Source organism: Talpa occidentalis, unplaced genomic scaffold (assembly GCF_014898055.3).
Source record: "Talpa occidentalis isolate TD23 unplaced genomic scaffold, MPIMG_talOcc4v2.1 talOcc4.14, whole genome shotgun sequence".
In the NCBI taxonomy this organism is placed as follows: domain Eukaryota; kingdom Metazoa; phylum Chordata; class Mammalia; order Eulipotyphla; family Talpidae; genus Talpa; species Talpa occidentalis.
Window position 1 is genome coordinate 538,882 of NW_023601433.1, and position 14,797 is coordinate 553,678.

Here is a 14,797-nt window from a genome sequence, read left to right on the forward strand (position 1 = left end):
GTTGAGACAGCAGGCGAGGCCGGGGCCGTGGAACGCCCTGCCATGCGCGGCCCCTCAGCAAGGAATTAGCCCCGGATGTTAGGAGCCCAGGACTTGAGCCAGCTGTGCCCGGCTGGGGTCTGTTTCTCCCCAGGGGCCTCCTCATGGGCCTCCTCACCCCCACCCTGGGTGGGGCAGAAGCACAGGGCCAGGCTCACACCTGAGCCCCCGTCCCCCTTAGAAGGGGCCCCGGGCTTCCTCCCGGAGTTTTCTGTCGACCTTCCAACAGGAAGGGCTTTCGCAGAGGCCTTCAGCTTGGTAAAACTCCAAAGGCCACTCGGTGTCTTCCCCTCCTGCGTCTTTGGTGTCTGTCCCTCGGCAGCCTCGCTGGGCCCTCGGGCCATCCAGCAACCTCCGTTTCCTTTTGATGGAAATGGCCTTGTTCAAGCGTGGGAGACGTCGTGTGGGGCGCCCACCGTGGGGTGTTCCCGGAGTGTGGGGCGGAGCGGGAAGCCCTGAGCGAGCAGCTGGCGACCAGGAGGGGCAGGCCCGGCCTGCAGGGGCACTTGAGGTCCGGCCGCAGGTCTGCCGGTGAGACCCGCCGTCAGCTCCCACACGCGCGCGTGGCTCTGGGGTTCTGACCCCGTGACCCACACTTGAAGCTGTGGAACCTGGGTGGCCTCCCGCCCCCAGGTGGGGAGGCTGAGGCAGCCGCGAGCCCTCAGGGAGCAAAGGCTGGGAGCCCTTACCTTAGGAAGGTCATCGGCTCCCAGTGTGGGGGTGACCAGCTCAAGGCCAGGCTCAGGCCTCAGCCAGGCCTGACCATGCCCCTGTCTTGCAGACCCCATGATGGAGCTGGCGGGCACAGACCCCTCAGAGATGGACGGCCAGCAGGAGATGGAGGACTTCGAGGAGAACACCTATGCCTACGCGGGCGTGGACGGCAGCGCCGAGGCCAGCGTCCTCACGGAGCAGGCCATGAAGGAGATGGCCTACTACAACGTGCTATAGCCCCGGGGGCCCGCGGCTGAGGGTGAGCTGCGCCTGCGGCCCCCGCCCGCCCCTTTGCACTGCCGGGGACTCAGACCAAACGCAGACTGCACAGCTGGGCTGGGCTGAGCTGGGCAGCGGGCACAGACCCAGGGGGGCGGGGGGAGGAAGGACATGGCCCAGTCTCGCCTGCTGCTGTGGGAGGGGCTGCGTGGGCCGCGGACAGGGTGCCCCCGCGGGCAGGCCCCTCCAGAGGGTTCCTTGGTGGTCCCAACCCCAGAGGAGGTGCCTGAGCGCGGCCCTGCTTCTCCTCTAGACCACTCCTGCCTCCGGGGCCGTCTGCCCGAGCCAGCCACACTGCCCACTGCCCCCTGCCCGGCCCAAACCCTGTCCCCTCCCTGTCCATGGACAGCCAGGCAGGGTGCTCTGCCTTCTACCTCCTGGTGCCTCCTTGAGCCCCCGCCCCCAAGCCAGGCGTGCAAGCGCCCGGGGTCAGCCCAGCCCACTCACGTCCTCTGGCCCGTCCTGCTGCCCTGGGGGGGCGGGTGTCCCCAGAGCAGGTCTCCACAAACGTCATCCAGTTCTACCTTAACCCCCGGCCCCCCACCCCACCCCCTAGCCTTGCATCAGGGACACAAGACAGGCGGCCGGCCGGCCCTCCAGGGCGGGGCAGGCACAGCGCAGGGGCCCTGGGGACGGGGCTGTCCTCCCAGGAGGCCGAGGGCCGCCCGCGGGGGCCGGCGAGAGTTCCTGTTGAAGGCGGTACAGGCGTCCGCAGGCTCCAGGGAAGAGCGGCGCGTTTGAAAAGGAAAGCGAGGACCAGACAGAAAACGACACTTTTTCTTGGAGCGGGCGGGGTATTCCGAAGGTGACTTATTCTTTTCCACCCCCGCCATCTCTCCTCTCTGGCGGGGAGCGTGTCCTGTGCGGCCTGGCCCGGAGGTGCAGCTGCAGGCAGGACGCCCGGGAGGGCGGGCAGAGCCGGGAGGCCCTCCGCTCCCGGCCCCGCCCCCCGGCCCCCCAATCTGCTCGGCCTGCAGTCCCCGCCCGCTCTCGTCTCTGCCCCCGTGCCAGCTCCTGCCCTGGCACCCACATGCCGGCCCTGGGCGGTGAAATAGCACATTCAGGAATGCGGGGCGCCCGCAAGGAGGGGGCACCCGAGCTTCAGCACCCCGCTGGATCCTCAGTGAAGGGCCCAGCCGGGCCTCAGGGTGGGGTCAGGAGGAGGGTGGGCCAGGCAGCCTCTCAGCCAGGTGGCCCTGCCTCCCGCCAGAGCTCGCTGAGCAGCAGCCAGGGGCTGGGTCTCCCCAAAGCGGCTCCAGACCCCGAGGCGCCGGCCCCAGGCGCCGCCGTGACGCCCCTCAGGTGGCAGTGACCTGGTCACTGTGGAAGACGTTTCCTCCTGCTGAGCAGAAGCGCCGTCCCCCACAAACTACCTCCTCCCAAGTCTTTCTCCCCTGGTACCAAAAAGAACCCTGCACCTCTGCCCCGCCTGCCCCTGCCCGCGCAGCGGCCTCGGCCTCGGCCCCCGGGAGGAGGCCTGACCGATGGGCCCCCCGCAGCCCACCCCGGCGCCCTCTGCGGCCCACACTTGAACGCCCGCCTGGCCCGCGCCTGGCCCCGCCGAGGGGACCGCACGCCTCAGTCTGGGCGGGGTGCCTCGACCAGACCCCGTGCTCAGCCCTCAGCCCGCGCGGCTCGCGGCGACTTGGAGACTCCTGGGCCGACTCCACGCTAACTTATTTTGATGTGTACCACTTAGAACTCCAATCGTGCGAAGCCCTACTGTGTTTTTATGTTCCAGTTGAAAGAGTTTACTTAGCAATAATTATAAATAAATGAATATTCTTTAGCGAGGTGACTGAGCGTGCTTCCTCCCGTGGCACTGGGGACCTCGTCCTCGCCCTGCCCCGGGTTTCGGAAGGAATCCCCACCCCGGCTTCCCAGCTCCGCCGCGGAGGGGGGCCGGGGGGCCCAGAGCAGCCTGTGGTATGAGAACACACAGAGCACCACTGCTCTGAGCTCAAGAGGGTGCAGGCCAAGGCCTGGAGACCCCCAAAACCACTCGACACCCCGGACACCAGGACAGAAACCAGCAGCAGCTCTCTCGAGGCTGCGGGCTCGGGGCGCCGTCCCACAGCTGCTCCAGCTGCGGGGGGTGGGGGTCGGTGCCGTGCGAGTGCCCCCAGAACCTGGGGTGCCAAGCTCGAGCCGAGCAGAGGCACCGCCCTGCCCGGACACCCGCAGCCGAGCAGAACCTGAGCCGTGGGCAGCAGCGTCGGTGCGGATGCTTTGCTTCAGGCAACGTCACGCCCCTGCTTTTCCAGCATCAGTCAGGAATGGCCTGGCACCCCCGCCTGGACTTCACAGGGTCCCGCACACCCCCAAACCCTGAGTGATGGGGAGGAGGCCGCTGCTGGGTGGGGCGGTGGCAAGCAAGACGGCGCGTGCGCCGCGGCGGGGCTTAGAGAGTTGAAGACGCGCAGAAGAGCAGCGACTGAAGGCAGCAACCGGGATTCTACGCACGTGACGGCAGGGTCTCCGTCGAGGAGCAGGAGGTCGGGACCGTGTTACGCCAGGAAGTTCCCGGGTGCCCGGGCCTGCGCCCCACGCGTCCCGCAGCCCCCAGGGAGCAGTCACTGCCGCCGTCCCCCGGCCGAAGCCAGCCGTCCCGGGAGCAGCCTGTCAGCCCTTCGGGCATCGCCCCCCGACCCCCAGGGACAAAGGCACCAACCGTCTCGTGAAGAGCCTTTTAGTAGCTGAGTAAGGCACCGTGATCCAGCATGAGGCGCAGCGCGCAGAGCACGCGGACCGCTGAGGTAAGACACGCGACCCGCCTCCCGGCGCCAAGCGGGAGGCACACACTTTAAAAAACACCCTATTTGTAGAAAACGTCCCCTAGGAAGGCCTCCAGAGGCTGTGAGGCTCACCCTCCCCGGGCACGGGGGCCGGCCCGCCCGTCCAGCCGCCACCGCCGGGGCCCTCTACTGCCGGCCCAGCGCCTTGTCCAGGTTGCTCTTGATGGTGTCCAGGAAGTCCGAGGTGTTCAGGTAGTGCTCGTTGAGCTTCACGCTGCGGGAGAACGCCACCCTGAGGCACCCGCCAGCCCCGCCGGGCCCAGGCAGCCCACGGTCCCTACCAGAGGCCACAGCCGCGTCTGCAGCAGCCCGGAGGGCCCGACTTCCTCCCGCAGGCGACCGGGCGGCCGGTACAGGCTCCCGGGAAGGAGCCGAGGGTGGGCGTGGACGGGGATGGGAAGGCTGGAGTCGGGGTGAGGCCGAGCAACACCGCCCCCACCCCGCACCCCAGGGGGGTGACCTGTCCCGTCCCAGGCGTCTGGCCGCTCACCTGACTCGGGAGGGGAGGGGTGGGGTGTCTAAGAGGGACCCTCTGGTTTCCTCCCACCTGGTCCCGAGACCCCAGAAGGCCAGCCCTGCCCCGCCCCCGGCCACGCACTTGCTGAGGCCGTGGATGCAGCCCGCCAGGTCCTTGGTCATGGCTCCGCTCTCAACCGTGTTCACACACACCTTCTCCAGGGTCTGGGCAAACCTGCAGGGAGGCAGAGTGAGGGCCCGCCCGTGAGCCCAGAGCCCGACCCAGCCAGACCGCGCCCTCCGGCTCACCTGACGAGCTCCTGGTTCCCGTCCAGCTTCCCCCGGTGCTCCAGGCCTCGCGTCCAAGCGAAGATGCTGGCGATGGGGTTGGTGCTGGTGGGCCGGCCCTGGGAGGGGCCACGGGGGAGCAAGAGCCACAGTGGCCAGTGAGGACCCGCCAGGCCAGGCCAGGCCTGTCCTCCCCACCCAGGGGGCCGGGCGCTGGGCCCAGAGTGGTTGGGCAGGTGCTGCCACGTCCCCAACTCACCTTCTGGTGCTCCCGGTAGTGACGGGTGACCGTCCCGTGGGCTGCCTCCGCCTCGATGGTCTTCCCATCCGGGCAGACCAGCACGGACGTCATCAGGCCCAGGGAGCCGAAGCCTGCGGGCAGAAGCCCCCCACTCAGGCCTCCTGCTCGGGCCTCCTGGGGCTGACCCCACCCCCTCCAGCTGCATCGCCGCCTCTGGCCGCCTGCTCTGCCTCAACCCCGCTGTCGTGGGGAGACAGCCGCAGTTCCAGGCTGGTCCACCTTCATCGTGGGTACCCCCAGCGTCTAGTACAGGCCGGGGGCGCTCAGGGTGGCCATCACTAGTCAACTAACCCCAGGCCCCCGGAGTCCAGCCCCTGCCTGGCTGCAGGCTGTGAGGCGTGGTGAAGCCAGGAGGATGAAGCCGCATGGTGGCCGCCACGGCAGTGGAGCTTTGGGGTACTTCAAAGTCTCCCCAGTGCAAATGTTGACCTTTTCCCCCAAGGAGGCCTCCTGGGCTTCACAGCACCCCGGGGCACTAACAGAGGAGCCAGAAGGCCTGAGGAGGAGAAAGCGGCAGCCCCCACGGGAAAAGCGTTTGTCTGAGAATCGCTGCCACGGGGAGGGCAGGCGTCCGGCTCCATGTTGACCTGACCACACCCCCACGTGCCCCTCTCTCGCCTGCTGGGGCTTCCCTCCCTTCGCCCCGGAGGAGAGCTCTGCAGGACCATCATCCCGAACTTTGCAAAGCAGAGGCCCTGCTTGTAGGCAGCACCGGCCTCGGCCTTTCTCAGCAGCCGCTTCTGCTGCCAGGGGCTTGGCCCCAGGTTGCCTCCTCGCCCAACCTGTCTCTTCCTCCATGTCCTCTAGCCGCCCGTGCCAGCAGCTTTCCCGCTCGGTGCCCAACACAGCCAGGCTGCTTCTGCCCATCCTTCCGAAGTTGGCTGTGCAACTCGAATCCTCCATAATTTAAGGAGCACCCAATTGGGTTCAATCCCGCAAGAATCAGACCTGGTCCAAACATCGCCACCAGGCCCCTAGGTGGACAAGAACCATCTCCAGGCTGACACGTCTGGCCCTTGAGAACCTGACTGCCCACATGCCCCCGGCTCTGAAACAGCAGCCTGGGGAATACACCAGCCCAAACCTCAGGCGGAGCCGTCCTCACGCAGATGCCGGGGAGCTGCCGCCCCCTGCTGGCCACAGGGGCCCTGCACCAAGCAGCGCGCCCGGTCCTGCAGCTGTGCTTGCGTTTTCCTACCAAAGCGTCTAAGATCCGCTAGAGAGAAGCCCCGGCGAAGCACCCCACGAGAGCAAGCGGGGCGCCCGGGCCTACCCTGGGCCAGGATGTCAGACTGCACGTCCCCGTCGTAGTTCTTGCAGGCCCACACGAAGCCGCCCGAAGACTTGAGCACCTGCGCCACCATGTCGTCGATGAGCCGGTGCTCGTACCAGATCTTGCTCTTGTCGAACTCCGCCTTGTAGTGCCTGGGGGCAGAGGGCCTGCGGTGGGCCGGGCGCAGGGGCTCCCAGGGCCGGGTGATGCGTGCTGGGTCAGTGCGCCCCTGGGTGGAATGAGGGTTTAGGGGCGCGGGGGCAGAGGGAAAACAGTCAGGGAGGCACCCACTTCTCAAAGATGGCCTGGAAGATGTCCTTGAAGCGCCCGTCGTAGGCCTTCAGGATGGTGTTCTTGGTGCTCAGGTAGAGCGGCCACTTCTTCTGGACGGCGTACTGGAAGCAGCTGTGCGCAAAGCCGGAGATGGACTGTGGGGAGAGAGAGGCCCTGGATGGTTCCCGGCCGGAGCCCCAGGCAGGGGTGGTGTCCCTTCCCTCCACGCGACCCTCTGGCAGCACGGCTGCCCCGGGCCCCCGGCAAGCTGTGACGTCCCGTCTGGAAGTGCCCCAGCTCTGCTGCGGGAAGCTGCCTCGCGCACCCCACGCCACGGCTCTGGCTCATCCACCTGCAGCCCGGCCTGCCCCGGGCCTCCGTCATGGCTCCAGACGGTCACGTGACCCGGCCTGGCCCCTTTGCCGGGACCGCAAGCCGGGAGAGAGCCTGGCGCTAGAGGGGCCGTGGGCCCCCAGCCTGTGGTCCAGGCCAGCGGCAGAGGAAGGTCAGGACGGGGGAAGGGAAGACGTGCTGGACCAGTTTTCTCGAGCCAGAGGCTGGACAAACACCGTGGCCCGGGGGAGCACTGAGGCCCCTCAGCACCCCAGATGCACCTGCTCGCAGGCCGCAGGTCAGAGCCGGCGCCTGCGCCCCGCCGTGGCCCCTCACCTCGTCCGTGTTGTACATGCCCAGGCCCACGCCGCCCGCGGGGAAGTCGTACACCTCCCACTCCTGGGCGCGGCCGCCGCCCTTCGGGGTGAAGATTATCTTGAAGGAGCCAGCCCCGTCGACCAGAAAATCCGTGCACTTGTACTGCAGGGGGAAAGAGGTGGGCAGCTCAGGCCGGGGGCTCCGCAGGACTCCCAGGACCCGGAGGAGACGCCCCAGGGCCGACCTGGTCGCCATGGGCATGCCTGCCGATGACGATGGGCTCGGTCCAGCCGGGGACCAGACGGGGGATGTTTTTGCAAATGATGGGCTCCCGGAAGACCGTCCCCCCAAGGATGTTCCGGATGGTTCCATTGGGGCTCTTCCACATCTTCTTCAGCTTGAACTCTGCAAGGACAGACACAAATGGGTCCGCGGCTGGCTCAGCTTCCACACAGAGCGTGCACCCCGAGCGAGAATGTACGGGGGGGTTCCTGGCCGTCCCCCTGGGGGAATGGAGCTCGGCGGGTGAAGGCCCGGCCCCAGGGTCCCTGCCCCTGGCTCGGGACCCACGGGGCCTGCCCCAAGGAGACTGCTGCACCGCTTTCAGGGCTGAGCCACACAGCAGCGGCCAGCAGGTGGGCAATGCCCCTCGCTGTCCTCACCCCCGCGCCACCCTCGGGCGCAGCTCAGCCTGTGAGCCCCGGCGCGCGTGGCCTCCTGCTCCCGCCACCCGGGCCCCAGCTCCAGGCTGCGACTGAGAGCAGGCGGTCGGCTCCTGAGACTCGCCCCCCGCCGGCAGGGGCCGTGCACGTCCCGGGCTTTGAGAGCAATAAAAGAAAACCCCCCGAGAGACGCCCACGTCAGGGCGAGCGGACAGGAGGCCCCGAGCTCAAGGAGGGGCGCCTGGGGGCCCCCTCTCGCTCCCGGAACCGCGGGAGGTGGGCAAGGAACTCTGGGCACCCCTAAGCCTCTCCCTCTGCGCTTCTCCCGAACCCGCTCCCGCTGCACGCGCCGTGCTTGTCGCGGGACCCCCCGAGAGCAGCCGCGGACCGGAGCCGCGGTCCCGCCCGGCCTGGGGGCGCCTCTGTGACTCCGCAGTGGCAGAGCCAGACAGGCTGTGCTCCCTTGAGCCCCCGGGGGCCTGAGCAGCTGGACCTGACACCCAGTTCTCCTGGGGACGGGGCCTCGGGCTCCCCCTGCTAACTTGCCAGGGGGCCGAGGGTTTAGCTCCCTGCTTCCCGCACCAGGGCCACCAACCCCGCCCGGGCCCTCAGCTCCGCAGAGACGCCGCCGTCCCGGGGGCCCGCCCCTCCCCCCCGCCCGTCCCCCCCCCTTCGGGGCCGCCGGGATGGCCGCGCCACAGCTCCTGCCCAGACCCCACCTCCGCGCCCTCACACCTTCCACGCGGGCCTCGTCAGGGGTGATGGTGGCGCATTTGACAGCCACGCTGTACTTCTGGGTGGCCAGCGCGGAGTCGACGGTGACCTGGTCGTTGGTCTGGTCACGGTGCGGGAGCCCCAGGTCAAAATACTTGAGCTGGACGTCCACGTGGGGCAGGATGAGCTGGGGAGGGACGCCCAGGCCGGGTCAGCGCCGGCGACCGTGAGTCAGAGCTGGGGCCGTCGCGGCCGTGGCAGGGATGCCTGGCTGGGAGGGCCCCGGAGAGCCAGCAGAGGGCGGGGGCAGGGCAGCAGCTGGCAGGAGGCCAGGGCACTGGGGTGCCCCGAGGTGGCCTATCAACTCCCTTCCTCCCCAGACAGAAGCGGGGCTCTCAAGCCGCTCCGCGTGTGCGGACCCAACAGGAGAGGGGACAGACGCAGACCGCGGAGACCCTGGGGAAGCCAAGCAGCCCCCGGGCCTCCGCCGCTGCGGCTCAGACCCTCTGCTGCCCCGCGGCCCCGCCGCTAAGGCCCTGCCCACCGCCCCCTCGCGGAGCCTGGCGGAGAGTCGGGGACAAGACCCGAGCAGGAGCCGCCTCGAAGCCGCGCCCCTGTTTGAAAGGCGCAGGCTCTGACCCCGGCACGCGCTGTGGCACGCAGGACAGGCCTGCAGGCGTGCCCTGGCCCCGCGAGCCCAGTGGTGACAGAAGGGGGCCGGGAAGCGCGCCCAGGCCCGGCGCAGGGCCCCGAGGCCGGTGGCTCTGGTGGGGCGGGGTCACCTTGTCCTTGATGAACTGCCAGATGATGCGGGTCATCTCGTCGCCGTCCATCTCCACCACGGGGTTCGCCACCTTGATCCTCTTGTCGGCATCTGGGACGGGGCACACACAGGGCATCACGCCCTGGGCAGGGGAGTGGGGAGCCCGTCTCCCCAGCCGGCCCAACCCCGGGGAGACGCCCCGACCCTGGGTTCACTCCTCCCTGGGGGGAACCTGGAGGCCCGACTGAGGGAGGCCAGCCGGCCCGTGGAAGAAGGCGCAGCCGCCCTGGAAGGGATGGCAGAGGTGACCGTCCTCAGGACAGCAGCCGGGGCTCCAGTCAGCGGCCCCAGTGCCTCCGGGACCCCCTCTCACCCCAGACCCCCCCAGTCTTCCCTGCACTTCTACTAGGAAGCGAAGCTTAGGCTGGGCCAGCGCGAGGAGGGAGGCAGGTGTGTGCTGGGGAGCGCCGCCTTCCACGCGTCATCCCTCTTCACCTTCAAAACAGCCCCCACGGGAGAGGCTGCACCTTAACGTGGGGACGCAGAGCCCCACGGTCACAGTTCCTCAGACCCAGGGCGTCCCAGCCGGCGGCAACACGCCCCGACCCCTGCTCGGGCCGGGCAGACCTGCCAGAGCAGCACCCGGGCCCAGCGGGGAGCAGCCAGCAAAGCCAGGTAAGAGGCGCTCGGTCACGCCCCTCGGTCAGCAGCCAAGTGGGGAGAGGCCGGAGGGGGCCTGTCCCTAGAAGGGGCGAGGCAGCCCTCACTCAGGCCCGCTCACAGCGCGGCGCCCGTCTCCTGCCCCACGGCCGCCGGCCAGAGCGGTGGCTGGACAGCCAAGGCCAGAGCCTGCGAGCGGCCTGGAGACTGCGCGGGCAGCCCACGAGGCGCCAGCGCCCGGAGGCGGGAAGAGCGGGGCTCGGCCGCACGGGGCTGCCGACCCGCAGGCGTGCAGACACAGCACCCTGGAGCTCCTTTAGGGAGGAAAGGAGCCAGGAACGCAGGGCGCAGGCTCCAGGGCGGCCTCCCACGCCTGGCGGGTCCGGCGGGGGGAAGCAGCGAAGGCGAAACATGTCACCCTGCGCTGAGCGCGTGGTGGGCGCCGGTCGCCCGGCCCGACACGCACCAGGTGTTCTGGACCTAAGCTCCGAAACTGCAGCTTTTGAGGCGGGGAGCTGGGGGGCAGAGGGCTTTGGGGGCCTGCAGGAGTCTGCATGCTGGGCGGCGAGCCCCGCTTTTTGGCCGTCCCCCGCGAGGTGCTTCGATGAGAGCTAATCCAGACTCTAAAAATCGAAGGGACCCTGCCAGTCAGGCCCCTCAGCTTCGCCTGGGCTGTGGCCAAGGTCAGGCCCCCCCACCCATGGCAGGGCCGCTCTCAGAGTCAACAGCCGGCCACGGAGCAACCTGTGGGTCAAGGAAACCCAGACACTAAAGCACAACAGAGGTGGGCAGCGCCCCAGAGCAGACGCCCCAGAGCAGAGGGGGCAGCGGTGGAAGCACAGCAGGGGGCTCTGTTCCGCCCAGGGTTTTGTTCCGTTCCTGGTCAGGGTAACCGAGGCTTAAAAAACCGAAGTGCAACAACAAACCCAATAACCTGATCACTTAACGCGCAAAGACGCGGAGTAGACGTGTCTCCAAAAACGGATGGAAACCGGCCGGCACGCGCCTGAGAAGTCGCTGGACATCGCCAGTCGGGAGGGGTCGAGCCACAGGAAGCCGCCACCCCCCCTCCCCCAGGGCTGCCATGGAAGACAGAGTGACAGGCCGGCCGCGCCCCAAAGCGGGCTGGCGGGTGCAGCCTCCTGCTGACGCTCCTCAAGAAGTCAAAAACAACAGGGCCGCCCCGTGACCAGCAACCCAGCTCCGGCAGCCCGGGGGAGGCTCTGCGCACCTGTGTCCACGGCGCCCCCGCTCCCAGCAGCCGGAATGCGGAAGCCGCCGCGGGCCGGGAGACGAGGGTGTGGACCAGGTGTGGCCAGAACCCTCCAGAGGCCAGCAGGACTCCAGAAGCATCCGGAGGCGACGGAACCGTTCCCCCTGGAGGGCTCGGCCGGCTCTCGCCTCTGGTCTAGTCTCCAATTCCACAGATTCCCTCGGGGCTCCCGCAGGCGGGTGCGCGGCTCACGGACACCAGGGTGCCCAGACACCTTCCATCCAGGGTCTGCAGTGACACCTGCTAGACGCCTCGGTCACAAGGGCCGGGCGCCCGCGAGGCCACCAGAGCCTCCCGGGCCGGCCCACGTGAAGGAAGCATCTTTTCCGCCGCCCCCAGGAGCCTGAGCGACACAAAGACAAACGCCCCAGGCTTCCTACGTGAGGTTTCCAAGCGAGTCACAGCCAGACAGAAGCAGAGGGCGGTAGCCGGGGAGGGAGCTGTTTCCGAGTGAGGACGGGGTCAGCCGCACCAGACGAAGCCCCGACATGAACGTGACACCAGAGCTGCGCCCTTGAAAATGGCCGAGCGCCCTTGAAAATGGCCGAGGCGGAAACTTTTGGTGCCCTCTTTGACCACCATAAAAAGCAAGAAAGAAAAGTAACAAAAACTTAAACACCCAAATAAGTCAAGATTTTACATAAAAACTGTAGCTGTCACTCCCGGGGAGGGTGGGCCAGGCTGAGGACCCACCCTGCCTTCCAGGCCTGCCAGGCACAGCACCCCAGGGCGCAGCTTGAGACCGTGGTTCAGCCAACAAGGTGGGGCACCCCATTGTTCCCCCCGGCACGGGGTGACAGTGGGCCTCAACAGCCCCCCGGCAGCCTCCCAGGGGTAGCCACCCACCAGGAGCTTACACAGGCCGGCTGCAGGCACGCTCGACCCTGGCCAATGTGTACCCGACTCACCCAGTAGCCAGAGGCTGGCTCCCCAGGCGAGGACTGCAAACCCCTCCCTGGTATCAGGACCTGCTTGCTGCTCAGAACTCAAGGCCGGAGCCCCCACCCAGCTAGCCACCCCCAAAGGCCACCCCGCCTTCCGACCTGGAGACTCTCAGCACAGAAAGTGGGGAGAAGCCGCCAGTCCAGAGAACTCGAGAAGGCAGGACCGCAATTCTGGAAGACACGATAGCACCTTCCAGGTCATCCCTCACTCCTTCCTCTTCTGTTTCTCCTCTTTGTCTCACACCCACATCCAAACCATCGAAAAATCCTATTCGCTCTCCCTTCAAAACTCATGCAGAACCTAGCAGCCTCTCAGCACCCCTGGACCACCAGCCAGGCCAAAGCCAGCCCCCTCGGGCCAGGCTGTGACAGCCTCTTCCCAGGCCCCCCAGGCCCAGGAAGCCAGAGCTCCAGTAAAAACGGAAATGGTCACGGCACAGCCTCCCCTTCCCCTCGTGGTAAAGGTCAAAGTCCTCAAAGCCTGAGTGTCTCACCTCGCCCTGCTCTCAGGCTCCGCTCGCTCCCCGGTGGGGGTGCACTCAGCTTGGCCTTGGCAAGCTCTCCCCTGTCTCCCTCACTCCCTGGCACCTTCCCCAGCTTCCTGGCGCTGTCCGGGTTCCTCCAGCCGCTGTAGCTTTGCCCGCATCACCCTAGACAACAGGACACCGCGTTTCTCATCTGTCCCTGCATTGGGCCCACGCGGGCAGAGAGCCCGGCTCTGATCCCCAGCTCCATGCCCAGCACCCTGCCCGGCACCTGGCACGCACAAGGGGCACAGTGTTTGTGGAAGGATGCATGACGCCAAGCTACGGCAATGCCGCGTGCGGCCGGCCTGTCCCACCCTCACCTCCACTCTGGCGGACACGCTCAACCCGCCCCCCACCCCCAGGTGAGCCGCACCTGCCATCACACGTGCCCCCGGGCGCACCTCTGCCAGGCAGCAGGCTTCCGCCCTAGCGAAGCTCACGGTTTGCAACTTGCTGGCCTTTTAAACTGGGTTTGCAGAAACGCGAATCCCGGAGCAGGACAGAGCCTGGCCTCCAGGGGTGGAGGGGCAGTTCCCAGCACATCATGCCTGAAGCAGAGTCAGTGGGCTCAACCCCACAGGGGATCTGGTGCAGGCCCCAGATTTTACGGAGACTGGACGTCAAAACCCACTGGGCTTACACAGAACCGCCCAGAGCAGCTCTGGAGGGGCAGCATCCGGTGTGGGGGCAACAGGCTTAAAGAACACGTAAGAACGCGCTCTGCAAATCTCAACAGTGCTTTGAGAATGCACCCCGGAATCTGGGCGTGCAGGCGCCCCACCAAGGTGTGAAGGGCTGGGGCCATGAGGAGAGCCCGGCGGCGTCGGGCTGGGGTGGGCGCCGGCGGGGCCGCCCGCCCAGGCCCTCGGGCAGGGCGAGGCTCGAGGCCTGCGCGGCGGGGAGACCGAGGCCGCGAGAAGCCGGCGACCGGGCGGCGGATCCCGGATGGTTTCCAAGGGAAGAGTCTGGCGGCCGCGCGGGGAGCCGGCGTCCTGCGCCCAGAGCCGCGCCCGCTGGCAGGCCGGGCAACAGGTGCCGGGCACGCGGCCCTGGGGGTGGGGCTGGGCGCTGCCCCGAGGCGCCCTTCCCTTGCGGTGCAGACCCAGCCCCGGGGTTTTTTTCCTATTCATCTGGGGTTTCGGTCTTTTTTGGGGGGGGTCTTTCTTTTTTTACTGTCACGGCGCGGGGAAAGGAGACCGGGTGGCGCATCTGAGTCACCACATTTTGCACCAGATGTCCTGGGGGGCTCACGGGGAACCCCGAGCTGTACAGCTGACCCCAGAAGACACCCCGAAAGCACCGAAGCAGAAACGCCCGCTTCTCCCTGGCAGGCGCGGCGGTCAGCTGCTCCGCGCGGGTTAACGATTACCCCGTGGCCGCCCCCCCCCGCCCTCGCGCCCGGCCCACCCCGGGGCTCCCGGCCCACCCCAGGGGCTCCCGGCGCGGGCAGCGCGGGGTCTGGGAAAGTGACCTTCGCGGGCGCGGGGCCTGCGGGCGGGGCGCGGGCGGGCGCAGCACCGGGACCCCGCGCGCCGCTGTCCGGGGCGCCTTTGTCTGTGCCGGGGCCGCCTCCCCCCGGCGCGGGCGGGCGGGGCACCCCGGGGCGCGGCTCCCCGCTCGGCCCCGCGGCCTCGGCCCCTCCGGCCCGCGCGCCCCCCCCCCGCGCGCCCCCCGCGCCCCGCGCCCCGCGCCCCCCGCGCCCCGCGCCCCCGCGCCCCGCGCCCCGCGCCCCCCGCGCCCCGCGCCCCCCGCGCCCCGCGCCCCCGCGCGCGCCCCGGGACTCACAGTGGCGCCGCGGCTGCGCGGGCGAGCTGGGGCCCAGCGGCGCGGCGGAGGCCCAGGCCGGCCCCGAGCCCGCCGCCCTGCGCAGCGCGCGCGCCACCCGCCAGCAGCCCGCCATGCCGAGCCGAGCCGAGCCGGGCCGGGCCGGGCCGAGCCGAGCCGAGCCGAGCCGAGCCGAACCGAGCCGGGCCGGGCCAAGCCGAGCCGAGCCGAACCGAGCCGAGGCGGGCGCCGTCTGGCCGGGCGCGGGCGCGGGCGCAGGGCCCCGGGCCGGGCGGCGGGGCGGGCCGGGCCCCGCCTCCCCATTGGCCCGCGGCGGGGCGGCGGGGGCGGGCCCCGCCTCCCCATTGGCCCGTGCGGGCGGGGGCGGGGCCGGGCGCGGCCGGACTCCTCCCCGCCCCGC

At 69.0% G+C, this 14,797-nt stretch overlaps 2 protein-coding genes across 7 annotated transcripts in view; one reads left to right on the forward strand and one right to left on the reverse strand.

The window, feature by feature from the left end:
• ZNF710 (zinc finger protein 710) overlaps positions 1-2,980 on the forward strand; it is a 101,030-nt gene extending 98,050 nt beyond the window's left edge. For 3 of the 5 annotated variants that reach the window (XM_054694703.1, XM_054694702.1, XM_037509893.2), the window contains one exon: positions 821-2,979. In XM_054694703.1, the coding sequence (XP_054550678.1) occupies positions 821-990 (170 nt within the window). In that variant the 3' untranslated portion in view covers positions 991-2,979. Of the gene's footprint in view, positions 1-820 lie in introns of all 5 variants that reach the window. The other 2 variants (XM_037509892.2, XM_054694701.1) reach the window with 2 other exon arrangements.
• A 670-nt stretch (positions 2,981-3,650) lies between these two features.
• IDH2 (isocitrate dehydrogenase (NADP(+)) 2) lies at positions 3,651-14,521 on the reverse strand. Of its 2 annotated transcripts, none has more exons than XM_037509894.2 (11): positions 14,398-14,521; positions 9,228-9,319; positions 8,467-8,632; positions 7,314-7,474; positions 7,088-7,231; positions 6,437-6,573; positions 6,146-6,297; positions 4,831-4,943; positions 4,593-4,690; positions 4,426-4,518; positions 3,651-4,041 (listed from the first exon to the last, which is right to left on the reverse strand). In XM_037509894.2, the coding sequence occupies exons 1-11, from the start codon at positions 14,510-14,512 to the stop codon at positions 3,954-3,956; spliced, it is 1,359 nt and encodes a 452-aa protein (XP_037365791.1). In that variant the 5' UTR covers positions 14,513-14,521; the 3' UTR covers positions 3,651-3,953. The 2 variants fall into 2 exon arrangements, with proteins under 2 accessions (XP_037365791.1, XP_054550679.1); XM_054694704.1 differs by lacking the exon at positions 14,398-14,521 and adding an exon at positions 12,580-12,724 and having other exon boundaries at positions 3,654-4,041.
• Positions 14,522-14,797: the final 276 nt, after the last annotated feature.

Bases quoted from the DNA above. Each gene is read 5' to 3' on its own strand.
- IDH2 (XM_037509894.2), bottom strand. From the start codon at position 14,512: ATGGCGGGCTGCTGGCGGGTGGCGCGCGCGCTGCGCAGGGCGGCGGGC. The intron at 4,691-4,830 runs GTGAGTTGGGGA...GGCCCCTCCCAG, and splicing joins ACTACCGGGAGCACCAGAAG to GGCCGGCCCACCAGCACCAA. The intron at 4,519-4,592 runs GTGAGCCGGAGG...GCCTCCCTGCAG, and splicing joins GGGAACCAGGAGCTCGTCAG to GTTTGCCCAGACCCTGGAGA.